This window comes from Myxine glutinosa, chromosome 2, assembly GCF_964187855.1.
Source record: "Myxine glutinosa chromosome 2, kmMyxGlut1.1, whole genome shotgun sequence".
NCBI classification, from domain to species: Eukaryota; Metazoa; Chordata; class Myxini; order Myxiniformes; family Myxinidae; genus Myxine; species Myxine glutinosa.
The window spans coordinates 129,570,238-129,597,348 of record NC_136262.1 but is presented as its reverse complement, the minus strand read 5'-3'; the positions used below and the strand labels follow the sequence as shown (position 1 = coordinate 129,597,348).

Genomic DNA, 27,111 nt, shown 5'->3' with positions numbered 1-27,111 from the left:
GCGGACGTCCCGACAAAGGCCGTGCCAGACGAATCGCGCCGACACCAGCTTCTGGGAAGCTTTCCGGCCCGGGTGGGAAAGGCCGTGGAGGGAGGCGAAGATGCGGCGTTGCCAGGTGACGGGCACGATGGGGCGAGGCTGGCCTTGGGAGACGTCGCAGAGCAGGACAGTGTCCGCGAAGTGGATGTCGGCCAGGCTGAGGCCCGTGTCCGCCGCCCGGAGGGCTTGCACCGTGGTGTCGGTGGTTTGGTCCGCCGCCATAAGCGCGAAGTCCACGCCCAGGTGGACCGCGTTCACGCTGGCCCGGGAAAGACAGTCGGCCATGGCGTTGTTTTTGCCGGCGACGTGCCGGATGTCCGTGGTAAACTCCGACATGGCGGAGAGGTGGCGCTGTTAACGGGCCGAGCACGGCTCCGTGACCTTGGCCATTGCGTAAACCAATGGCTTGTGGTCGACGAACGCCGTGAAAGGTCGGCCCTCCAGGAGGTGGCGGAAATGGCGGACGGCCAGGTGTAGACCGAGGAGCTCACGGTCAAACGTGCTGTATTTGAGCTCGTTCGGCCGGAGCTGCCGGCTGAAAAAAGCGAGTGGCTGCCAAACCCCGTTCACCCATTGCTCATGTACGGCACCCACCGCGTAGTCGGAGGCATCCGTGGTGAGGGCGATGGGAGCATTGAGCACCGGGTGAGCGAGCAGTGTTGCATCGGCGAGGGCCCGCTTTGAGCTTTGGAAGGCCGCGTCCATTGCTGCGGACCAGGCGATGTCGTGCTTGGCCGGCTTGCCTCGGAGGGCTTCGTAGAGGGGCCGCATGAGTTGAGCAGCGCGGGGCACGAATCGGTGATAAAAATTCACCATTCCCAGGAATTCCTGCAGGGTCTTTATGGTGCGGGGACGCGGGAACGTGGTGATGGCCTCGACCTTGGTTGGCAGCGGCACGGCCCCGTTCTTGGTGATGTGGTGGCCCAAAAAATCAACGGCCGTCGTGCCGAAGTGGCATTTGGCCGGGTTGACGATGAGGCCGTGCTCGCTGAGGCGCCCGAACAGTGTTCGGAGGTGGAGGAGGTGCTCGGCCCGGGACGTGCTGGCGACGAGGATGTCGTCCAGGTAAACGAAAAGGAACGGCAGGTCATGCAGCATGCCGTCCATCAAGCGCTGGAACGCCTGAGCTGCGTTCTTGAGACCAAACGGCATCCGTAAGAATTCGAATAAGCCGAACGGCGTGATGACTGCCATTTTAGGGACATCGGCCGCCCTGACAGGTACCTGGTGATATCCCCGTATGAGATCAATTTTCGAAAAAATGACCCGTCCTGCCAGACGGGCGGAGAAGTCTTGGATGTGCGGGATCGGATACCTGTCGGGGGTGGTAGCGTCGTTAAGGCGGCGGTAGTCGCCACATGGGCGCCAGCCGCCCCCTGGCTTTGGGACGATGTGTAGTGGCGAAGCCCACGCGCTATCGGAGCGACGCACGATGCCGAGGTGTTCTAACGCGTCGAACTCGGCTTTGGCCATGGCGAGCTTGGCTGGGTCGAGGCGGCGGGCTCTGGCGTAGACCGGTGGGCCCGTGGTTGGTATGTGGTGCTCGATCCCATGCCATACTGCGACAGCCGAAAACGTCGGCTGCATGAGGGCCGGGAACTCCGTGAGCAGGCGAGCAAACTCGTTCGCCGCCGGGAGGGCGTATGCCAGCTTGGTCGGCGTGGAGCTGCTCAATGTGCATACCAGGGAGCTGAAGGTTTCGGTGTTGATTAAACGACGCCGTTGGACGTCCACCAGCAGTCCGTGTGCGCAGAGGAAGTCGGCGCCTAGCAGAGCCATGGGCACGTTTGCGGTTACAAACGTCCAAGCAAAACGTTGGCCGCCGAAGCAGAGGGTGATGTTGCGCGGGCCGAAGGTGCGGATGGCCGATCCGTTGGCCGCAACCAAGGAGGGGCCGCAAACCGCGGACTGCCTGTCCTGGTCAGAGGCGGGTATGATGCTCAGTTTGGCGCCGGTGTCGCACAGGAAGCGCCGTCCGGACGCTTTATCCGTGATGAACAGTAAGTTGCCCGTGTGGCCGGCGCTCATGGCTGGTAATGAACGCCGGCCCGGCCGTTTCCCGGCCTGCCGAAGGTGCATGGTGGTCGGCATGTCCGGGCCTTCTGTCCGAACCTGGCATGATAGTAACACCACGCTTGGTCAGGTGGAGGCCCCGGTCGTCGTGCTGGAGGTGGTCGGCTCGGTGTAGCGGCCGCCAATTGCGTCGGCAGTTCGGTCGTCGACCGTGCCGGGTGCTCGGGCGCCATGGGTGTTGCGTCGGACGGCGGTGGGTCCCAGGTCGCTGCTGCGATGCGCTGGCCTGCGGCGGAGATCTTGTCGGCTTCCCTGGCAAGGGCACGGGGATCCGTGATCGTCGTGCTTGCCAGGGCGAGGCGTACCGGGCTAGGCAGCTGACGGAGGAACAGCTCCCGGAACAGGAATGCCGGAGAGTGCTTGCCGAGCAGCGAAAGCATGTAGTCCATTCGCTCAGAAGGGCTCGTGTCGCCGAGCTCGGGCAGGTCTAGCAGGCGCCGTGCGCGTTCCGCCGATGGGAGGGCGAAAGCGTCGAGGAGGAGCTTTTTAATCGCGCCGTATTTGTCAGCGGCTGGCGGGCTCTCGAGGAGGCTCAGGGCGCGGGCTGCGGTGGCTGAACCGAGCGCTGCTACCACATGGTGGAAGCGGGTGTCGCCGGCCGTGATGCCTCGCAGGGCGAACAGGGAGTCCGCCTGTGCGAACCAATCCGCCGCGTGAGCCTCCCAGAAGGTAGGCAGTTTAAGGGCCACTGCCGTGTCCATGTCGGTAGGTCACCAATGAAGGAGCTCGGGCTCCCACGTCGATCGGAAGAATGGACGCTACAAAAAGCTGGAATTCGTCCGAGTTGCTTTATTCAAACAAAACACTCAGGTACTCTGAAAAGCCCGTTTATCGGGCAGCAATATATATACACACATTATCCCGGAGCGTTTGCCCAGGAAAGGTGAGAGGGGGCGTGGCCGAGCATCCTGGCTGCGGCCTGGCAAGTTGAGGGCGAGCCTGCCCGGGCGTTCTGGACGAGCCCGGCATGGTGATCGCTCCGCGTCCTTGATAGGTGCAAGGCGATTGTGAAAACCCAGCGGTAGCCGCTACATCCCCAACCATTTATCAACATACATGGTCCGATTTTGTTCAAACTTGGCACAAAGACAATACATTAGATTAGAGTATACATATTCAGAAGATTTTGTTTTGTCATCCGACCAAAGGTGGCTGACTGACAATTACGAAATTACGACGGGATGCTAATTATTAAAAGCACGGGAGCTATGACATTTCATGTGTTTTTCTTCTTGTTTATTATCATTGCAATTTATGTTTGAACAATTGTTTTATTTTACAATCCCACCCTCCCTCGCGCCCCCCCCCCCACCTCCCAACCTAGAATCATGGACTTTAGATTTTCATCATCTTCATGATATCTTAATTTTGGTTCTGCTGCCTGGAGCAATTGTAAAACGACTGTATCTGTTCACGCAATGCAGCGATGAAGCTTAAATTTGAGTTGGTAATCAATTGAATGTTTCGCAGCTTTATCATCATGTACCATGCTCTATATGGAGCATCAGTTTTCTGCCGAAGAGGTTTTCCTTGGAAAGGGTTACAATTATGGATGTGTCTTGTAAAACGACATCCAACACAAGGTGGGAATTTGTAATTTGGCCTGGGTGGTTGAGATAGCTCACGTACTTATCACGAAAGACACTGGGATCACATCCACCAACTAGTGCCATCAGACAGGACACCCTTTTTAATGTCCATTGATGATTCACCCTGTCTGCGAAACATCAGAATGACAGTTTATAGCCAGCCCGAGATTCCAAACCACACTAGACACAGCTTTATATCAATTCTAATCGTATTACATCTGGACATGAATGTTCATGGAAAGCGACGTTAAAATACAATGTACCCTAATTGAGGAGAGACAAAAAGGCCAATAATGATTTCAAGACAATTCGAATATGGAGAGTGAAAAAACAACATTTGGAACTACAAAAGAGGCTAATAAGGAATAGTATGGCCTGCTCCGACAATGACAGCATAACATGGCAGGGTCCAGAGGAATTACTGCAGTTATTTAACAGCCATTTTCTATCTTGTTACCGTCTGTTTTGCAAAGTCACGTTTCTTCAAATCATCATTATTGTTGTTTAATTTAATTTAAAGAAACAACCAATTTAATTTTCACTCTTATTGGGTATTGTAATTGTGTGTCCGTGTCCGTGTCCGTGTCTGTGTCCATGTCCGTGTGTCCGGGCCGAAACTTTTTACCATTCGAGCTATTGTCATCAAATTTTCACCAAAGCTTTATTATGATAACTAGCATGACTCGGCGCTCTCTGCACGCCTCACCACACGTCGTTTCAGAGGGATAGGCATCTTTGACCATTTCGGTGTCATTTGGGTCTTTTGGGTCTTCAGGGCCATTTGGGTCTTCAGGGTCTTTTGGATCTTCTGGGCCTTTAAGGGTATTTTGGGTCTTAAGTTTCCTGTGGGTCTTTAAGTGTCTTTGGGGTATTTTGGTTCTTTGGGGGTATTTAAGAGTATTTTGGGTCTTAAGGGTCATTGGGGTCTTCGGGGAGTATTGGGTCTTCTGGGTATTTGGGTCTTCGGGGTCTTCTGGGTCTTCTGGGTCTTTTGGGTCTTTTGGGTGTTCGGGGTGTTTTGGGTCTTCAGGGTGTTTTGGGTCTTCAGGGTGTTTTGGGTCTTTGGGGTGTTTTGGGTCTTCGGGGTGTTTTGGGTCTTCGGGGTGTTTTGGGTCTTCGGGGTGTTTTGGGTCTTCGGGGTGTTTTGGGTCTTCGGTGTGTTTTGGGTCTTCGGGGTGTTTTGGGACTTCGGGGTGTTTTGGGTCTTCGGGGTGTTTTGGGTCTTCGGGGTGTTTTGGGTCTTCGGGGTGTTTTGGGTCTTCGGGGTGTTTTGGGTCTTCGGGGTGTTTTGGGTCTTCGGGGTGTTTTGGGTCTTCGGGGTGTTTTGGGTCTTCGGGGTGTTTTGGGTCTTCGGGGTGTTTTGGGTCTTCGGGGTGTTTTGGGTCTTCGGGGTGTTTTGGGTCTTCGGGGTGTTTTGGGTCTTCGGGGTGTTTTGGGTCTTCGGGGTGTTTTGGGTCTTCGGGGTGTTTTGGGTCTTCGGGGTGTTTTGGGTCTTCGGGGTGTTTTGGGTCTTCGGGGTGTTTTGGGTCTTCGGGGTGTTTTGGGTCATGGGGTGTTTTGGGTGTTCGGGGTGTTTTGGGTCTTCGGGGTGTTTTGGGTCTTCGGGGTGTTTTGGGTCTTCGGGTGTTTTGGGTCTTTGGGGTGTTTTGGTGGTCTTAAGGGTCTTGGGAGAATTAAAGGGTCGTCAAAGGTCTGAGGGGTCTCAGCAGTCTAAACGTAATTAAGAGGGTTAATTAATAGGGTGTAATTTTATTTGAAGAAGAAGACGTTTTAGTCGCAGATCAACAAACATACAAACGACATAACCACATACGTTTGCTCTATTATAAGAATACTAGTGGGGTCACCCATGGGAATCCCACGGTCATGGACGTGTGTGACATTTGGACATCTTGATTTAGATGCTGCAGAAGAAATTTTACAAAATGGTTACTGGCAATTCATCAGATCGAGAAATGGTGCAATGAACACAATTTATTTATTTCACATAATATGTGACCCGTCACTCCTCTCCACCTGACACTCTCCTCTCTCCACCCTCATGCCTCTCCAATCCCACTCCTCCTCACACTCCTCTCCAATACCTCCTCACACTCCTCTCCAATCCCTCACACTCCTCTCCAATCCCTCACACTCCTCTCCAATCCCTCACACTCCTCTCCAATCCCTCACACTCCTCTCCAATCCCTCACACTCCGCTCCAATCCCTCACACTCCCCTCCAATCACTCCTCATTCTCCTCTCCAATTGCTCCTCACTCTTCTCTCCAATCGCTCCTCACTCTCCGCTCCAATCGGCCCTCACTCTCCAACACCTAGCTCATCGCTCTCCAACCCCTAGCTCATCGCTCTCCAACCCCTCGCTCCTCACTCTCCAACCCCTAGCTCCTCGCTCTCCAACCCCTCGCTCCTTGTTCTCCAACTCCTCGCTCTCCAACCCCTCGCTCCTTGTTCTCCAACCCCTCGCTCTTGAACCCCTCGCTCCTCGCTCTCCAACCCCTCGCTCCTCGCTCTCCAACCCCTCGCTCCTCGCTCTCCAACCCCTTGCTCCTCACTCTCCAACCCCTCGCCCCTCGCTCTCCAACCCCTCACTCCTCGCTCTCCAACCCCTCGCTCCTCTCCAATTTCTCGCTCCTTTCCAACCCCTAGCTCCTCACTCTCCAACCCCGAGCTCCTCACTCTCCAACCCCGAGCTCCTCACTCTCCAACCCCTAGCTCCTCACTCTCCAACCCCTAGCTCCTCACTCTCCAACTCCTCGCTCTCCAATTTCTCGCTCCTCTCCAACCCCTAGCTCCTCACACCCCAACCCCTCGCTCCTCGCTCTACAACCCCTAGCTCCTCGCTCTCCAACCCCTAACTCCTCGCTCTCCAACCCCTTGCTCCTCTCTCTCCAACCCCTCGCTCCTCGCTCTCCAAACCCGAGCTCCTCACTCTCCAACCCCTAGCTCCTCGCTCTCCAACCTCTAGCTCCTCGCTCTCCAACCCCTAGCTCCTCGCTCTCCAACCCCTAGCTCCTCGCTCTCCAACCCCTAGCTCCTCGCTCTCCAACCCCTAGCCCCTCGCTCTCCAACCCCTAGCTCCTCGCTCTCCAACCCCTAGCTCCTCGCTCTCCAACCCCTAGCTCCTCGCTCTCCAACCCCGAGATCCTCGTTCTCCAACCCCGAGATCCTCGCTCTCCAACCCCTCGCTCCTCGCTCTCCAAACCCTCGCTCCTCGCTCTCCAACCCCTCGTTCCTCGCTCTCCAACCCCTCGCTCCTCGCTCTCCAACCCCTCGCTACTCACTCTCCAACCCTTAGCTCCTCGGTCTCGAACCCCTCGTTGTCGCTCCTCACTCTCCAACCCCTCGCTCCCCACTCTCCAACCCCTCGTTCCTTGCTCTCCAACCCCTCACTCCTCACTCTCCAACCCCTCGCCCCTCACTCTCCAAATCCTTGCTCCTCACTCCTCTCCCGTCTCATTCATTTTGGAAATGGAAGTTTCCATGCAACGCATGAATTGTCACGATCCTCAAGAGGAAGTGTCTTGTAATCATCAAATGGCATTTAAATTACATTGTGAAAATTAATGATTTCAAATAAACCTATTTAAAGTGTATGCGCACATAACTAATAAAAAAAAAATGAAGAAATATCTCTCGGTAATTTCCTGAAACATATTTTAGTTTTTACTTCCGGATAATAATGTTGAATAAAATAAGAACGAAGATATATATGTCGTTTTGTGACGACTGTCATCAAAAGTAAAAGTAATATATCTTAATGGAAAAGAAAAAGCGAATTTTTTATATATGTCGACATTTTCCCCGACTGTTATTTTAGGCGGTGTATTTTCATGTATCATCGTGGCGCGATTTAAAAATATATATCTCTGCATTTTCCTGTGTGTGCGTGAATGTTCTCAATTATTTCTGACACCGAGTCTAAAACCATCGATAAAAATGAAATCAGATGGTGAATTCGAGATAAAATCGTGAGGGTGACTCTCAATGAATGGGCTTTATTTTACAGGCCTTTGAGAAATCATTTCGTTCTATAAACGGAAACTTTCATGGGATTCTCTTCCCGTTTTTTTCCAACCGAGTCTAAAACTATGTTAGCGACTTAAAAATGAAATGATATATCGAATTTGAGTTGAAATAAACCTGTGTGAGAGAGAAAGACAGCACGGGCCTAACTAAACAGGCCTCAAAGCGATTCGAGTTAATAAAATGGTGGATATTTGTTTACATGAAGCCTCTCCAAGAATGGGTGGAGCTACTCTGTAAACGGAGTAAGCTACATCCCCGGACAGACAGACAGACAGACAGACAGACAGACAGACAGACAGAATCACCTTCGCCTATTATAATATAGAAGATATCATAAGATACAGAGAAGGCAAATTAATAATTGTGTCAAAAGATCAGTGTCACATAATATTATCAATTTTCATTCAATTGACCTGATATTTCAATTTACCATATCGTTTTGTCATCAAATTTTCAACTGCTTTATTATGATATGGAGAAGGCAAATCAATAATTTGGTCAAAAGGTCAAAAGGTCAAAAGGTCAGCGTCACATAAAATCGTCAATGTTCATCCGATTGACCTGAAATTTTAAGAATTTGCATATTGGTTTATTGATTTGGTTCACCAATCAAAAGCTAGAAGCTGATTGTTTTTTTTTGTTTTTTTTAGATCAAAAGGTCAAAGGTCAAGGTTGGATAAAATTGTTTTAAAAAGAATTGGACCCATTAAAGATCCCCTAAAGCAAATGGCACTTTCAGCATAGCCTGCTCATTAAGTGTCCCATTCAAGGAGTGATCCATTGCAGACCTCTCAGCACAACTTGGATGTCGTCTGGTTTGCTTCCTGCACTTATTCTCTCATCAAATAACGTTGGGTAATGAAACAGAAGAAAACTTGTAAGTGTCTCCTTCATTTTTCTTTCTTTTTGCAGGTGTATGCTATGCAACAGCAGGTGGTCAAGATCCGAACCAAGCGTACCACTTTTCTAGAACCCACTGATCCTTTGTACAGCAGCCAGTGGTACCTGGTAAGGAAGTGCTACGCTTGGTAGTAGCAACCTGACTTTTTATATCCATCTTTATTGTACACTGCTCCTTTCCTATGCCCTCTCCAGGCGCTGCATAACATCATTGCCGGGCACCGAAGGGGGCCCGGCAATGACGCCTGCTGAAAGTGAGTACTCAGTTTTCACTCGGTTTCTTGTTTGTTTTTCTTCCTTGTTTGTTACTTGCAAGATCGAAGATTTTTCAAGTATATTGGTCGGTTGCGTTTGTTATTCTGTTTGTTTGTTTGTTACCGGCCTACAGGTCACAATTCTAAACCGATTGTCACAAAACTTCACCAATTTGTAGAGGTTGTCACAATTGTGAAGCCAATTGATTTTGAGGTCAAAGGTCATCTGGAGGTCAAATTTCTAAAATCGCAATTTTTAATCCAATTGACTTGAAAATTAAACATCATTTGTATATTGAGACACTAAATTGGGAAACCAACTGTTCTTGAGGTAAAAAGGTCAAAGGTGAACTCGAGGTCAAATTTCCAAAATCATAAATTTTCATCTGCCAAATCGTCAATTTTCATCCAATTGACTTGAAAATAGAACAGCATTTGCATAGTGCTTCACTAAATTAGGAAACTAACTATTTTTGAGGTCAAAGGTCAAATAAAGGTCAAATTTCCAAAATCATCCATTTTCATCTGAAAAACCGTCAATTTTCATCCAATTGACTTGAAAACAGACGAGCATTTGAATATTGCCTCACTGAATTGGGAAACTTACTATTTTTGAAGTCAAGAGGTCATAGGTCAACTCAAGGTCAAATTTCCAAAAGCATAATTTTCATCTGAAAAAACCCTGTCAATTTTCATCTGATTGAATTGAAAATTGAACAGCATTTGCACATTGAGTCACTAAATAGGGAAACCAACTATTTTTGAGGTGAAAAGGTCAAAGGTCAACTCTGAAATCAAACTTCCAAAATCATCAATTTTCATCTGAAAAATCATAAATTTTCATCCAATTGACTTGAAAATTTAACAGCATTTCCATAGTGCCTCGCTGAATTGGGAAACCAACTATTTTTGAGAGCAAAAGGTCAACTCAAGGTGAAACTTCTAAAATCATCCATTTTTATTTGAAAACTCGTCACTTTTCATCCTATTAACCCGAGGTTTCATCGAGATCATCAATTTTAATCTGGATGAAATGGACAATTTGATGGATCAATGACATTCTTTAGGGGGTGGGGGGGGGTGGATTTTGCAAGTATCGTGCTCTGCATGACGTCTTCTTGTTTGGTTGTTTGTTTGTCCAGGCGATATCTCAGCCATACTTTGAGCTAAGAAGCTGAAATTGTGGCACAATAGTGAGCAAGTGCTTTGGTGAAAACATTATTTTTTTGTTTTTTGATTAATCAATTGATTGATTAGCTATTTAATTATTATCGATTAATTAAGTACTTATTTATTTCCTTTCTCTTCTGGGCTTTATCTCAGGCACCTTTTGAGCGAGGAAGCTGATATTTGGACATGAAAATGACCAAGTGATTTGGCTGTAAAGGCTATTTTTGATTTATTGATTAATCAATCGAATCTTACTATAATTCACCAAATGTCCGTCCGTCTGTCTGTCTGTTCGAAGGTACCGTAAAAACTGCTGAACCGATCGCAACGATATTTTGTGTGGGTAATCCTGGGATCTCTAGGAGTAAAATAGGCTATTTAGTTTTCCCAATTTCAGCTTTAGTCTCCAGCATTCTCAGGTTTGGACTCCCGCATAACATTCGCGTTCGCATAACGTTCATTGTTCTCATTGTGACGATGTTGCTTTCTCGGGTGCCACGCGATCGGTGCAGCCGTTTGTATGGCACCCGGGAAAGCAACATGTCTCCATCGATCGCTAATAGATCGCTGTCTCCATCGATCTTGCCAAGGCCGTAACAGCTATCGGCTCAAAATCCTTTTAACTGTTGATTTGGTACAGTTACACGTATCGGGAATTTGGTACACATATCGGGAGTACATACGGCATAGCGATTGTGAACACGATTATCGATCACGATTCACAATCACGATCATCACGATCATCACGATCATCACGATCATAGTGTATCGATCATGATTTGAAACACGATGGAATAATATTTACCGACATGAACAGTAATGTGGCTTTTATTGAAATTCTAAAGATACTGTTTAGATTTTGATGATTTGCATGTGATATGATTCAACGGATGTTTATATGAATCGTTTAAAATAAAAAAGCCTTCAATTTCTGATATTTTACCTTTTCATTTGGGCCTCCCAATTGAAGCCTCGCCCGTAGGGCGGGTACCGTTGCTAGTAATTATTTAATTATTCGATTAATGCCTTGATTAATTTAAAAAAAAATTAGTTACAGATTTGGATGAAATGGTGGTGGTTTAGGTATTCTATTAGCCAATTGCTTAATTATTTAATTATTTAATGATTATTATTTATTTATTTTCATTATTAATCATTTGTTTATTTTCTTTCTCATCTGGGCAATATCTCGGGCACCTTTTGAGCTAGGAAGCTAATATTTGGACACGACAATGACCAAGTGATTTGACTGGAAAGGGTATTTTTGGTTTATTGATTAATTAATTAATCGATCAATTATTATTTATTGATTAGTCAATTTATTTATTTATTTTCAATTAATGGCTTATTTAATTAATTTTCAAAAAATTACAGCTTCAGATGAAGCACTGTTTGTTTCGGTATGCTATTAGTCAATTGATTAATAAAATATTTTATGATCACTATTTATTGATTTGAATTATGCAATTAATCAATCAATTATTTTGCACCTCTCCCTCCCAATACAGTCTCTATGAGCTGCACAGTGGTATTGCCGGGCACCTAAGGTGCCTTGGAATTGCGGCGCTGGAAGATATTTATTTATTTGGCATGGGGGCGGTGTACTTTGAATTATATGTACTTGTTTTCACTTCCTTTAAATTGAATGGCAGACACCTGGTAAAATCAGTCTGGTGTGTTCCATTTGGCTTTTGGACGTAGCTCTTTGCACCACTCTCCTGAACACTTGGCTTATTGACAGCCGATAGTGAGTTGTAAAATGTTTTTTAATCACTTTTTTTTTATTTACTTTTCCAGCTACAGTAATAAAATGAATGATCTGCATGTTACAGCAGATGGTTGTAGAGGTGTAGGTAGGGGGTTTGGGAGAAAGGGGAGGTGAACAGTGTTGAAACCCAAGTTGCGACATTCCTGGATTTCCCACCCTCATTAAGTCTATACTATAAAAGGTTCTGTGCCTGTGTGCTAGTTCCACCCGTTGGTTGGAAAGTTCGCCTGAATCCATTCACAATTTCTTAACTACGCCAACTTTTTTTTTTTTTTTGTATACAGAATCGAGGCTCGTGAAAGAGCTAACATTTATCACACACACAAATCAAACAGACAAACAAAGTATATAAAATGGAGAGCGGTAGACAAGATCGGGAGAGAAGGGGAAGCACATAAACACAACATTTGAGAGCAGGGACATCGGGAATGTGTGGGAGGGAGAGGGCTTGGGTGGAGGAGGCATGGGAAGGGGGGGGGGGGGGGGTGGGAGAAGTGTAAAACACAAGGACACCAAGGACTTCCAGGAAAGAAGTTGGTATTTCGAAAAAGTAGATTTGGGGTGAAATTAGTGGGGGTAGAAAAGATCAAGGTTTTGGATGTGGGAAGATAAGAGATGGTGGTGAACAGCTGTTTTAAAGACCTGGAGGGAGGAGTGGGATTGAAGAGAGTGAGGGAGTTTGTTCCAGAGGTGGGAGAAAAGAGGAATGAAGGAGTGAAGGTGAGCAGAGAGCCTAGATTTTGGCAGTTTAACCATAAGAGGGTTGCTGGCAGATCTTGTGCGACCTGGAGGAATATTTGGGGGCAGAGCCCAGAGAGAGCTGGGGGAGCAAGGCCGGGAGAAGAGTCGGTAGAAAACGGAAAGACTACCAACCTGCCTGCGGTGAGTAAGTGAAAGGCCCTCGGAGATAGCTTCATCGCGGGAGATTCCAATGATTCTGAATGCTTTGGTTTCAACAGCGTGAAGACGAGCTAGGTGTGAGGCAGGAGCACCAGCCCAGAGGGGAGAGCAGTATTCCATTGAGCTGCGGATGAAAGCCTTGTATGTGGTGAGGAGCTCAGGTGTGCCAAGGAAGGACTTCGCACGACGGAGGATGCCCAGTCGGCGACTGGCTTTGGAGGCCAGATTTGAAATGTGGTTTTCCCAGGAAAGATCATGGCAGATAGTGAGACCAAAAAGTTTGAGTGACAGAACTTCTTGGAGAGGATTATTCAGAAAGTGGATCGGAGGGTTGTCCAGTCGGTCTTTTTGGAGAGCCATCGTAAGAGTGTGAGATTTGTCAGGATTGAAAGACATGTTCCACTTGTTTGACCAGTGTTTGATTTTGTCCAGGTCTGCAGAGAGTGAGGAGGCTGCTGACTGCCGATCTGGGGGATGACGAATGGAGTGGCCGAGAGTGGAGTCATCAGCAAAGAGATAAAGTACTCCGTAATGGCCTTCTGTACTCCGTATAGGCCTTCTGTACTCCGTATAGGCCTGAGATTCCATAGGCCTTTTTTGTAAGGCCCATATTTTCTGACTCTCTCCTGGCTTTATCTCAGCTCTCATTCAATATCTAATTTCATTTTTAATCATGGCTAAGATGGGTTAAGACTTGCAAAAAACGGAAAGAAGATCGGACAAACATTGATGCTTTAAATGGAAAAACACAATTTAATGGCTGTTTCTGATCAGGTGTGATGCGTGGAGGGGGAGAGGATGGGAGAGCAGGGGGAGGTGGAGGTGAGGGTTGGGGGACAGGAGAGTGGGGGAAGCGTATGGGGGTTGGTGAGGAGAGAAGAGGGAGAAGGGAGGTGAGGGATGGGGGACAGGAGAGTGAAGGAAGAGTAGGTAGGGGTTTTGGCAGGGGGGGGGGGGGCAATCACCCTATGTCTAATGTGTATCCTTCGAAAGTGCCTCTTAAAAACAGATCTGTAACTACTTCTTTTTTTTAAATATTGGCTTTGAGGGTTTGTGAGCCATTTTTCTTTTGTCTTTTTGTAATTTCCTTGTGCATTAAGGGACCTGATCAAAGAAGCCACATGGAGCGTCACCTCAATGTTCCTTCTGCCTGGGATCAAGGATACACGGGCCATGGTGTCGTCGTTTCCATCTTGGATGATGGAATTGAGAAAGCTCATCCAGACTTGGCGCCCAACTATGTATGTGTCTTCATCTCTCGCCCTCTCTCTCTTTATTACCCTTTCATTGTCTGTCTGTATTTTTGATTTGATTTGATTTGATTTGTGATTTCTTAACTTTGGCTGGACTTGTTCTTTTCACAATTTATACATTCATTCATCTTTCATTCTTGCATTCTGATTCTTTCTTATTTCTCTCTCATCTTATTTATGTAGCAAAAGGTTCCCACCACTCCTTTAACTTGTTGGATCATCGGCATCTGGACATTCCCGATTCCTATTCTTGATCTCTTCTTATCTCTTGACTTTCCGCTCCAGCTCGCCTGCACTTTTCACATTTACCCCGTTTGTCAGCTTTTCCTGTCGGCTCGTATGTCCTTTGTGTGTATATCCCCTCTGTTCCTGCGTCATGTCTGTATGTCCCTACATATTATGTTTTCTTTCTGTTTGTTCCTTGTCCAATTTCTCCCTCCTGGTCTGCCAGTTACCATATGTTCCATTGTTGATGTGTTGGCATCTCACCCTCACTCTTCCATCAGCCTCAATCTCTGTTAAAAAAAAATTAAATAAATAGTAAATGTGTGTTTTACTGCCCTGTTAATGCAAGGTGCTTCCTGATTTTATATCCAGCTTCTGATTTGGTTTTCATCTGGTCTTGGTTGAACGAGTTTGTTTTTACAAAGAGGTTATAGAGAAATGGTTTCCCAATTCTGACCAGAGAATGCTCCTTGATCTCTGTTTGTGACGTAGAAAATCATTTACAGTGAAGTTGCACTAGGATGAAGAATCTGCGCATAGATGCAGATACAAGCGGCCAGGATGGGATGAAGGTGCCCTCCGGGATGTGCAGGGATGAAAGGGGAAACTGTGAAAGCCAGCCGGCAGAGGACTGTGCAGGCAACATCAAAGCAAATGTTCCACAGATTGTGAGGCATTTCCTTTGCCCCTGTTACAGACTCTCGGTATTACATGGCAGTTTGTCGTCTCCTACCGCAGAGGCTTTAGAGCACATTCTGTGGCATTTTCACAATAGAAAAATAAATTACAAATCCCCAAAGATTGCTCCAACTGCGCAACAGGTCGTGGAAAAGCAGCTTGCCATGCTTCAATTGTTTGTAATGGACGAGAGTCGCTGCTCCCACCTCTCTCACAACGGTTTTTTTTCTTGCCGAATGCAAGGATACAGTGAATTGGACTACAGGTGAAGGTTTTCAGTGCATTATTTGTTTTATATGTCATGAAACTTGGTGTCAGTGGATCGTTTGCTGATCCAACTCGGTAGTTTGCTGATGCAACAGGCAGTGTTTACAGGACAGCAGATGTAGACAATCCAGACATTCCACCATGAGAACCTTGATACGTACTTTGATTTGTTGTCCAATTTTTTTTTTTTACTTGTGGTTGCAGCTGCAGGGGAAGGTTCTTTCTCCTCTCTCTTTCAATTCTGTGTGATCAAAGCAATGGTCGTTTTCACATCCGTGGTAATCCGCTTGGGCACACGGGGTGCGTCTGAGCTTCACACACTTTCATTTTTATTGGCTTGACAGCAACCTCTTATATTTCTGAGAAAATGTGCACAAGCAACCTCATTGGGATGAAATATGAAGATGTATATGTATGACCTGGACGTTTACAAGATTTTACCTGAGTGACTTTTGATTGTCTGACGTCATAACATCAAAGTCCAAAGATACTTTGAATGGCCTTAAGTTTATGTCTGCAACGCCTTGTGTTCTGCGGTCATTTTATGTCGGGTTGTACACAGTATCTACTGGTAACCTTGTAAATCAGTAGACACTGTGGTTGGTAGTGGTTTACATAACTCTGATGTTGGTGCATGAGTTGTGCATTTTTCAAAAACAATGCATTTTGTCAACTGATAAGAGCTATGTATGTACCGTCATGAGAAGCAAGGTGCTTGTTCTTGGGTTTTTTTTTTTTGGTTTTTTTTTGCTTGGTGTTGGCTTCGCGGTTAGGGTGCCGGCTTGGGATCCTAGGATCCTGGGTTCGAATCCCGGTCGGTCGCCGAATTAACGCCGGGGGGTTGACTCAGCCTGTCATCCTTCTGAGGTCGGCAAATTGAGTACCAGTTCACTGGTAATTCCCTGTGTGTCGCAAGAGGCGACTAACGGTTGGTGGCAGGAAGGGCATTCGGCCATAAAGCATTGCTTTAAAAAGGGGACCACGGTGCCCGAAAAAGGCCAACCCCTGCTCTGCGGGGAAAAATGGCCTCTAAAGGTGGTTCTTCTTTTTCTTTCACCTTTCTGCCACACAGGCCGGCACTATGAACCTTCCCAGATCAGAGTATGCCATTGTTTTGTTGTTGGCCTGACATTGCCATCAGCATCCGGTAAGGTAGCTCCCGTGTACCATTTCGTGCATTGCTCTGTATCGCTTGCGAAAAAGGTCACGTCTGTTGCTCATTATGTGGTTTTCTGTAATGGCACGATTACGCAGCCATCTTTTGGTAATCGGAGGTTGTTGTTTGTGCGTTTCGGCTTGGGCCGCAGCTCCAAAGAGGTACACTTGCTGCATCCACCTTGTTTGCTCTCTCTTTTAAGGTGGATGGCTGGGGAGATTAATTATTTCACCTATGACTTTGAAATGTATAGTGTGTATATGAGTGTATATACAAGCGCTTGCCATATATAGATATGAATTCGTATACAATATGGAAATATTTATCGTGACCTTTCAAAATAGTTGCAAAAAGGTAATCAAAATTGCAGCTCGTTCGGTGTATCCCGAGGCTCATGACTCTTGTCATGAAGAAACGTTCGCAGGAAGCCGTTGGAACTCAAATGTTCTCCAGAAAGTTGCACTGTCAATATCCACAAGAGCTCATAGATTGGTCGATCAACTAACCAACGTTACCCAGCTCATGTAGAAGCTACTCTCCTTTATCCTCTCAACAGTCGATTTATTCCTCGTCAAATTACTGATGTGATGCACTTTGTCGATGCTTTCCTTCGTTAAGGCAACTGCAGCAAATTGACTTCTTTTTGTCAGTCTTTGAAAGTGAATTTATCATGCTAAGCAAAGCTAAAGATGTCCCAAATATATATATATATTTTGCTGAAAACCCCTGTTTCCAAATTCTCTCAAGCTTATCCCAGTGGTTGCACATTTCACCATCTATGGATTGGAAGAAGTCGTTTTGTGTCCTTGGGAAATGTAACTAAGAGTGGGGCCTAATGGAATCCTTTTTTGCAGTTTTAGTTCAGGTCAAATCATTGCCTTTCTTCCCATCCTTGATTTTTCTCATTGTCCTTTTGTATTACCTCCACCACAAAAGGTGGGTGGAGGTTGTTTCATCCCTGTCTGTTTGTCTGCCTTTTTTTTTGTCTGTGAACATGATATCTCAAAAAGTTGTGGATGGATTTGGATGAAACGTGTTGGACAGGTTGGGTGTGTGACAAGGACGAAATTATTTGATTTTTGTAAAGATCCAAATCTGGATCTGGATCCGAGAATTTTTAAGCGATTCTTCACCATTGAGTGATAAGGCTAAAACCGGTATATAGAACAATATTTCCAAAGGTTATGGATGGATTCAGACGGAACTTAGTGGACAGGTTGGATGTGTGATAAAGAAGAATTGATTCCATTTTGGTAAAGATCCGAATCCGGATACGAGAATTAAAAAATAAATTCAGTGATTCTTCACCATTGAGAAATTGAGCCAAAATGATATATAGCACGATATTTCAAAACGTTGTGAACGAGTTATGACACAACTTGGTGGACGAGTTGGTTAGGTGACCAGAACAAGCCGATTTGATTCTGGTCCAGATCAAGATCCAGATCCGGCCTATCAGTAGGATACAAAAGGTAAAATGTTCAGCTTGGCGAAGGTATGCACTCTACCGCGTGCTGTTCTAGTTTCTGCTGTGCCTGAGGATCATTAACAAGCTTGTACATGTATTATATTTATACGAGCGGGGTCACCCGTGGGAATCCCACGGGCATGGATGTGTGTGACATTTCGACATATTGAGTTAGATGCTGCACCTGCACATTGAGTTATATAAAATGGTTACTGGCAATTGATCACATCCACAAATGATGTAATCCACACAATTTATGTACTTTACATAACGTTAATAGGAATACATGCCTGTGTAGATGGGAAATAGTTTGTTTGAAATAAATCACAAATATCAGAAGAAAGTTTTTAAAATTTAGAACTATTCTCACTCGGAGTTAAACATCACCGTAATATTATGCGGTTGCTTCAACGTTTTCGGTGAATTATATGTCATCATTGTGAGATTTTTTTGGAATTTTTTTTTGAAATGAGATTTTTATATTTAAAAAAAATGGCAAAAAAGCATCAGAACAGCTGTGAAACAGCATCAAAACAGCAGTGAAAAAGCATCAAAACACTATCAAAACAACAGTGGAAAGCGTCAAAACAGCAGTGAAAAAGCATCAAAACACTATCAAAACAACAGTGGAAAGCGTCAAAACAGCAGTGAAAAAGCATCAAAACAGCAGTGAAAAAGCATCAAAACAGCAGTGAAAAAGCATCAAAACAGCAGTGAAAAAGCATCAAAACAGCAGTGAAAAGGCATCAGAACAGCAGTGAAAAAACAGCAGTGAAAAAGCATCAAAACAGCAGTGAAAAAGCATCAAAACAGCAGTAAAAAGCATCAAAACAGCAACAATGGTCCGGTGATTTTTCAATCACCGCAACTAAATGTGTTGGAGTAATTAACTATTTTCCTTCGTGCCCTCCTTTTGTTGCCTGAATGGTGTCACTGCAAGACCTCCGGGTAAACAACATTACGGGTGAAGATTCCACTGTGGCCATCAATTTTTCCCTGTTAGCCATTACTGACTACCTTTACCTTGACATCCTCAAATCGTTTAGCACGCGACAATGCAACATATAATTGGCCATGGCTGAAGACGGGTTCTGGTAAGTAAATCCCAACTTTGTGTAATGTTTGACCTTGACTCTTGTTTATTGAGAAAGAGAATGCCACACGAACTGGAAATTGATGGCGTTTGAGTACGAATGGTAGTGTTGTATCGGAAGGTGCAATACTAATCCTGGGTATAAATGTGCGTGTTCCTTTGTGACTGCCAGAAATTATTTCTCCATCTATTATGTTTGGTAACAATCTTTTAACAACCAATCTTGCACCATTGCACAGTCCCTGTTTCGGATCAAAGTTACGGAGTAACATGATGACAGCACCATCTTTGAGACAAAGTTTGTGCAATGGCATTCCAGAAGGAGTTAATTGATTTAGGAATTCCATGGGATAATTTAGTGCCTCTTCAGGGTCATCACAGACAATGGAATCAGCGCTGAAGTACGTCTTTTCTTCCCCAGGAAATGCATCCAGTATCTCATCATTGATCACAAATGTGGATTCATTCTTTGGACACAACACGGCTCGTTGTGCCAGCGCATCATAGTTTGAATGGATTTCGTTCAAATTACCGAAAACAGCCTCTGCTAAAGAAATGTTGTCTTCTACACAGATACGATCAGGCAGTCGTATTAAAGCTGAGTCAGGAATTGTTTCCACAGTCCCATTTCCAACCGACAGTAACCATTTTGAGAATTATTCGTCATCATTAGCTCTCATGTTTGATGTTAAGTTCAGCTGTTTGAACTTTGGCCACAACTTGCTACGCTTGATGCATGTGGCGATGATTGCTGCAGGTGCAGCGCGAGGTACAACGGACAAAACCTGCCTGAAGTCCCCACCAAGAAGTAAGACCTTTCCACCAAAAGGAATGTTGTTGCTGGTTACATCCCGGAGACATCGATCAACAGCCGCTAAAGCATATGCTGGAGCCATAGGTGCTTCATCCCAAATGAATAGGTTGGCCTTCCTAGAGCATCTGCATCTTTACTCGTAGGTGATATGTTGCATGTGGAGTTTTCCAAAATGGGCACTGGCAATTTAAATCGATGGTGCGATGTACGGCCCCCTGCTAGCAATGTTGCTGCAATGCCCGAGTACGCCATTGGAAGAACCAAACGACACTGGCCTCGCAAGATGTGCAGAAGCGTATTATAGAGAAAGGTCTTGCCACTTCCGCTCGGTCCATCAACGAAAAACAACCGGTTGCCTGTGTACTGGTCCCTACAATGAACGGCCTGTAGGGCCTCATCTACAATTTGGATTTGGTCATCATTTAGTAGTTGTCTGTTGTTTTCACCTTTTTCATGTTCATCTCCCGGTACATACTGATAATCATCGCTCGAAAGATCTTCAACAGTGTCTGGAGGTACTGTTAACTGAAATGTTTCCAAGGTCTGTCCATGTCTCAGGAGGAAGGACTGTATTTCTCGCAATGCCATGAAAATACTCTGTTCCAAGATATGGCCGCTGTGCACAAAATCTTCGCAAAGGTCGTTTTTATATTTTTGCCACAGTGCCGACATATCTGTTGGTGTGCAGAATATGCATAGGGTTGCAAAAAGAGATCTCAATTGTTGTGGCATGGCAAAGATAACTCCATCAGCTAAGGACCTGTCCCATTCTGTATCATCTTCTGTTAAATGTAATTTCCTGGCTGCATCCTTGTATGTTTCACAAACTGCTCCATCTACGGTTCTGAGATCTTCAAATGATGTTTTACCAGGGCAGTGCAGCAGGAGTACACGAAGATGAAAGCGCTCAATGTCCATAGGGCTTGCCGAAACCATGCGTCCGATAACCTTGTTGCCGCCCCTGCATCGAAGTTTCCATGTCTTTCGTCCATCTTCAAATACGTAATATTTTGGAATGTCATGGTACAGATAACTTCGTGCCTCAGGGTCTCTCTGGTTTAACTGAAACCAAGCTGTAAATGCTGTACCCCTATGTCGTACAATGGCTTCTTCCTCGTTACCATCCCTGAACACAACAGTCTGCAATTCAGGTAAGTGTACCGCAAGTCTGGTGATGGAATGGGACTGTTTGTGCATTTCAAATTCCATCAATCTCCATGCTGCCTCTGGGGCACTGACATATCTGCAGTCCAAATAGGTCTTTATTTCGTCCACCTCCACTCTCCCGTGCTCTCGAATTTCGATGCCGGCACAGTCATGTCCCTTGTACACATATTTAAATAAGTACTTTATACTCTTTATGCTTGCGCAAACCTCAATGTTGATGTGTGCTCTGTACTTCTTCAGTAAATAAGCATTGAATGGGACCATAAATTGTCAATCAACATCGGTTCCATGAACGGTTATGGTGGGTCCATTTGGGGGACGCTTGTAAAGGGCATAGCCATCTATGCTCGCAAGTGTCTCTGCAGCATATGCTTTTGGAAAGCCTTTACTGCACACTCCATCTTTCACACAAATTGAATGGCGATTTAAAGTGCCACACGGACCATGTATCATGTGAGACTTCACCAAGGAATGGATCTCTGGTGACTCATTTGAATTAGGAATTTGTGCGGAAACAATTCTGTCAATGTCTTCGGCGGTACAAATTTTATCCTCTTGGCACAGCATGAGTAATATGTGGGCATGCGGTAGGCCACGCTTCTGATACTCGACGACGTAGAGAAATGCACGTACTTTGCCCAACACGTGCTTCTTCGTTATATCGTCGATTAACTCTTTTAATTTCAGATGAAACACGCGTGCCACTAAATCTGGTCTGCCTTCAGCTCGTTGGTGTTGTCCGATATTTTCTTGTATCTCTGTCCATTTTGGATTACACGTGAACGTGATGAAAAGATCTGGTTTTCCGAATTTGCGAACAATGGCCATAGCATCTTGGTAGTTCTGCTGCATAGCTCTTGGACTCCCTGCAAATCTCGATGGCAAAATGACGATACGACCGACAGGACGTTGGTTATCAGCAGCAACGTTCTGGACATGGTCCAGTAGTCCTCTGTATTCCATGGCTCTAAGGGTTTCCTGATTTTGTTTGAAGTATTGCAGTCGATTTGCTTCTGCCTTGCAATATCCGTCGACAACATACTGCTGGAACAATTTCCCCGAAGAATGGATAGTGCTGAATTCATTTCGAATAGCCAGTCCGTAGGCATATAATTCACGATGAGTTACCTTGTTTCGAACCGCAGTCTGTCGCTGGTGAGGCATGTTTATCATCCATCCAGGCTCGCCATGTGGAAAGAGAATGGGATATGTCATGGGATCAATGTGAGAGGAAAGTGGAGAGAGATTGTGTAAGCCCTGGTCATGCAAATGAACCTGGAAATCCCTGTTTGCAGGTGGTTCACCATCTTGTCCACTAACGAAGACAGCAGCAATTTCATCAGCAGTTGGTATGTTGTAACGTCTTTGGTCGTCTGCACACAGTCGACGAAAATGCATTTCCAAGGTAGAAGGGAGGCGATCTTCAAGGACAGCTTTCCTGATTTCTTCCTGTTCACGCTCGAACATAGTCTTGTAACATGTGACATAAGGATTAACGTCAGATAGTATGTTGTGCAGTTCTGCCATCAATTCTTGCAAACATCTGTGATTCTCAGGTCGATTCATACGTTCCTTTGTAGCTTGAGCTGTATCCAAAATAAATAATTGTGCAAATTGTGCTTGTTCATGTACATGTGATGGATGTAATGGACCACAGCGATGGTAAATTTGACCGTGGATTTTGAAACAGTATGGTCCATTTCCTGGAGGAGATGAGATCTGAGCACCCATTGATGCAAAAGCTAATGCCGAATTGTAATTCGTCTCGGAAGTTGTCTCGGAAGTTGCGACATTTTCCATCGTCACCCTGATAAAGTTGTTGCAGTCGAGCAGGTACGGCAAATAGTGGAGGCAATTTAACTTTTCCCTTGGAACAACACAGTGTAAATCCATCCCCTTGTCCTGTTGATTCATTTGTGAAATGGTGTGCAGAACAGTACACACATGGTGACGTCAATGGACCGCAATTATGCTCTTGAACAATATTATCGGATACTTTGGCCGGATTCATTATGGCTGCGGTTGTATATGTTTGCTGAGCACTCCAACGTCTTTGTTGCTCAGCATGCCATGCGGGTCTGTGTTGGCGTTCATCGACGGTCTCGTTCTCCCTCCTCATCGTTGTTGCAGCAGCATCCTGTGCGAGTCTGTGTTCACGTTCGTCGAGGGTCTCGTTCTCCCTCCTCATCGTTGTTGCAGCAGCATCCTGTGCGAGTCTATGTTCACGTTCCTCAACTGTCTCGTTCTCCTGTCTCATTCGTTTTGTTGCTGCAACCTGTTCAAGTCTGCATTGACGTTCGTCGACGGACTCGTTCTCCCGTCTCATTCGTTTTCTTGCTGCATCCTGTTCAAGTCTGCATTGATGTTCGACTACGGACTCGTTCGCCCTTCTCATTCGTTTTCTTGCTGCATCCTGTTCAAGTCTGCGTTCTTCATCGACTGTGCCATTCATTTTGGAAATGGAAGTTTCCACGCAACGCATGAATTGTCACGATGGTCAAGAGGAAGTGTCTCGTCATCATCAAATGACAAATAAATTACATTGTGAAAATTAAAGATTTCAAATAAACCTATTTAAAGTGTATGCGCAAATAACTAATAAATAAAAAAACGAAGAAATATCTCTCGGTAATTTCCTGAACCAAATTTTACTTCTGGCTAATAATGTTGAATGAAATAAAAACGAAGAAATATATGTCGTTTTGTGACGACTGTCATCAAAAGTAAAAGTAATATATCTTAACGGAAAAGAAAAAGCGAATTTTTTTATATATGTCGACTGTTATTTTAGGCGGTGTATTTTCATTTATCATCATGGCGCGATTTAAAAAAATATATCTCTGCATTTTCCTCTCCAATACCTCCTCACACTTTACACACACAGCGGCCCATGTTTACATATATATACACACACACACACATACACACACACACACACACACACACACACACACACACACACACACACACACACACACACACACACGTACAGACACATATACACATATGTATACACAGTATCCACATATACACATATGTGCACATTATACACATATATATATACATCTACACACACACACACACACACACACACACACACACACACACACACACACACACACACACACACACACACACACACACGTACACATGTCCCACACGTATATATCTCACATGTATATACATGTTTAAAGTGTACGTGCCCTCCCCCGCCCGGCAACGCTGGGTACTTCTGCTGGTAACTAATAAAATAAAAACGAAGAAATATCTCTCGGTAATTTCATGAAACTCGGTGGAATTGGATGAAATTCGCTCGGTGAATTCACTCGGTTTATTCGGTTCGGCTCGGTTCACTCGGTTTAAAGAAAAAGCGATAATGTCGACATGTTGCGGTCTGTGTCATGTTGGGCGGTGTATGATACAGTTGGGCGGTTTTTGGCGGTTGGGCGGTGGGCGGTGATATGGTGTATTTAAAAAAATATATCTCTGCATTTTCCCGCGTTGCTGACCTAAACCATCTAAAAGTCTAAAACCATCAATAAAAATGAAACTCAGATGGTGAGTTAGATTGGAGATAAAGGCGTGCGAGAGACTCAAGAAGGCGTTGAAGTTACAGGCATTTGAGATTTCATTTCGTTCTATAAACGGAAACTTTCATCGGATTTTCTTCCCGTTTTTTTTCAACCGAGTCTAAAACTATGTTAGCGACTGCGAAAAATGAAATGATATATCGAATTAGAATTGAAATAAATCTGTGTGAGAGAGAAAGACAGCACGGGCCTAACTAAACAGGCCTCAAAGCTATTCGAGAAGGAGGAGTGAGTGGAGCTACTCTGCAAACCGAGTAAGCCACACCCCCGGACAGACGTCCAACAGACAGAATCACCGTAGCCTATTATAATATAGATTATATATGATGAACAAAGATGTTAATATATCTACACATTTACACAACACTTGGGAAAAAAAATATTTAACTTCTGGCCTGTTCACATAAAAATAGTGAGTCATTGTGCAATTCATGAAAGAACTGGGAAGTGGCCGTGTACTGTGTGCAGGAAGGGTGTCGGAGTGAACTCCATTCAATGTACAATGTGCGCCGAGTGGGTTCATCAAAAATGTAGTGGTCTGAGAGGGTCATTAACCAGTGTGGCAGCTACATTCAAATGTAAGGTGTGCACAGAGGGAGCTGCAGATGGAGGAAATGTTGAGTTGGATCTTGGAGACGGCATGAAGCTGGAAGGTGTGAAAACATTTTGCTACCGAGGAGACATGCTGAATGGAGAAGGTGGATCAGACTCGGCAACGGTTGCTCGAGTGAGATGTGCATGGAAGAAGTTTTCAGGAACTGAGTGGTGTGCTGATGAGGAGGGGAGTGTCGTTGAAGCTGAAGGGAAAGGTGTATGCTGCATGTGTGAGAAGTGTTATGATTTATGGGAGCGAGACATGGGTAATGAACGTAGAGCAGCAACGAAGGCTGGAAAGGGTGGAAATGCGAATGGTTCGGTGGATGTGCGGAGTATCGTTGAGAGAGAGAGGAAGACAAATGATGAATTGCGAAAGATGATGGGAATAGAGCCTGTGATTGATGCTGTGAAGAGAAACAGGTTGAGATGGTTTGGTCATGTGTTGAGGAAGGTTGAAAGTGACTGGTTGAGAAGAGTGATGGAAATGAATGTAGAAGGAAGTAGAGGACGGGGAAGACCGAGAAAGACTTGGCTAAAGGTGGTGGAAGAAGAAATGCGGGCAAGGGGGTTAACAAGGAGAGATGCAGAAAATATGGCAAAATGGAGAAGATTGTCATGCGGGCCGCAAGGCTAACCCCTGCTCTTGCAGGGAAAATGGCCTTAAAATGCCTGTTGTTTTTTTGTGTATTGTACAATTCATTTTAATATTTCATTTTAGTACATGTTGTTGCTTGTCTATTATTTGTTTGGTCATATCCCTTGATTCTCCAACAGAATGGTGCAGAGGTAGTGCACATACCTTTGAGCCATCTAGTCTGGGTTCGACTTCCAACCTGACTATAAACTGTTGGGATTGTTGCTTCGCAGGCAAAGCGTTGCCTCATAAAGTGTACCGTCCCTCGGAATAGCATTAAGTCGGTTTTCCCATGTGCTGGCATGAGCTGGTGAACGTCAGATATCCCATGGTGTCTTTTAGAAAGATCGGATGACTTATTGCCAGCACCCTGAATACTCCCTGCCCTGACTACAAGTTCAAAGGCAAAGTCAACCATCCAGTGTTATTTATGTGATGGAGTTGCTTTGGAAATATTGAACCTGCCTCGGGCAGAGCACCACAAAGAGATGCATTTCTCACCTTCGGCTTTCTATTGCTCATAGGATAATCAATCACACTTCAGTAAAATGTGCTTCTGTTCTGTGGACTGAATCTCCAGCTCCTTATTTGTCACTTTTAGTTTTTCGACCAAAGCGCTGACTTTGTTGCTGAAACTGGAGCAACGCCTTCATTTATCCGACCGTAAGATGGTTGCACCGTCTTCCATATAACTTTAGTTTCCAGCACAGTTTTTTTTTTTTTTTTTTTTTTTTTTTTTTTTGTATACAAGATCGAGGCTCGTGAAAGAGCGAACATTAATCACACAGAAAGACAAACCGACACATAAAACATATAACATAGGGAGCGGTAGACAAGATGGGGAGAGAGGGGGAAGGACACAAACACAACATTTGAGAGCAGGGACCGAGAGACATGGAGACATCGAGAGATCTGAGAGAGGGCGAGGGCTTTGGGGGGGGGGGGGGCGTGGGGAGGGGGCGGTGGGAGAGGTATAAAACATATGGACACTGCCAGGACTTCCAGGAAAGAAGTTGGAATTTCAAACATCGTGGATCTGGGGTGAATTAGCGGGGGTAGAAAAGATCAAGGTTTTGGATGGGGGAAGATAAGAGATGGTGGTGAACAGCTGTTTTAAAGACCTGGAGGGAGGAGTGGGATTGAAGGGAGTGAGGGAGTTTGTTCCAGAGGCGGGAGAAAAGAGGAATGAAAGAGTGAAGGTGAGCAGAGAGCCGAGATTTCGGCAGTTTAACCATCAGAGGGTTGCTGGCAGATCTTGTGCGACCTGTAGGAATATTTGGGGGACAGAGCACAGAGAGAGCTGGCGGTGCAAGGCCGGAGAGGAGTCGGTAGAAGACAGAAAGACCACCTACCTGCCTGCGGTGAGTGAGTGAAAGGCCCTCAGAGATAGCTTCATCGCGGGAGATTCCAATAATTCTGAAAGCTTTGGTTTCAACAGCGTGAAGCCG

General features: G+C 45.5%; 2 protein-coding genes across 6 annotated transcripts in view; one reads left to right on the top strand and one right to left on the bottom strand.

Moving 5' to 3' along the window:
- Positions 1-27,111, bottom strand: part of LOC137421260 (GMP reductase 1-like) — a 905,715-nt gene that overhangs the window by 567,621 nt on the left and 310,983 nt on the right. The gene's annotated exons all lie outside the window — the stretch shown is intronic.
- The window catches only part of LOC137421265 (furin), a 141,862-nt gene that overhangs the window by 48,465 nt on the left and 66,286 nt on the right, over positions 1-27,111 (top strand). For 3 of the 4 annotated variants that reach the window (XM_078771639.1, XM_078771642.1, XM_078771640.1), the window contains exons 3-4: positions 8,642-8,737; positions 13,822-13,962. The exons of the other annotated variant lie outside the window; for it this stretch is intronic. In XM_078771639.1, coding sequence (XP_078627765.1) covers positions 8,642-8,737; positions 13,822-13,962 — 237 coding nt within the window. The remainder of the gene's footprint in view (positions 1-8,641; positions 8,738-13,821; positions 13,963-27,111) is intronic. 4 annotated transcript variants of the gene reach the window in all.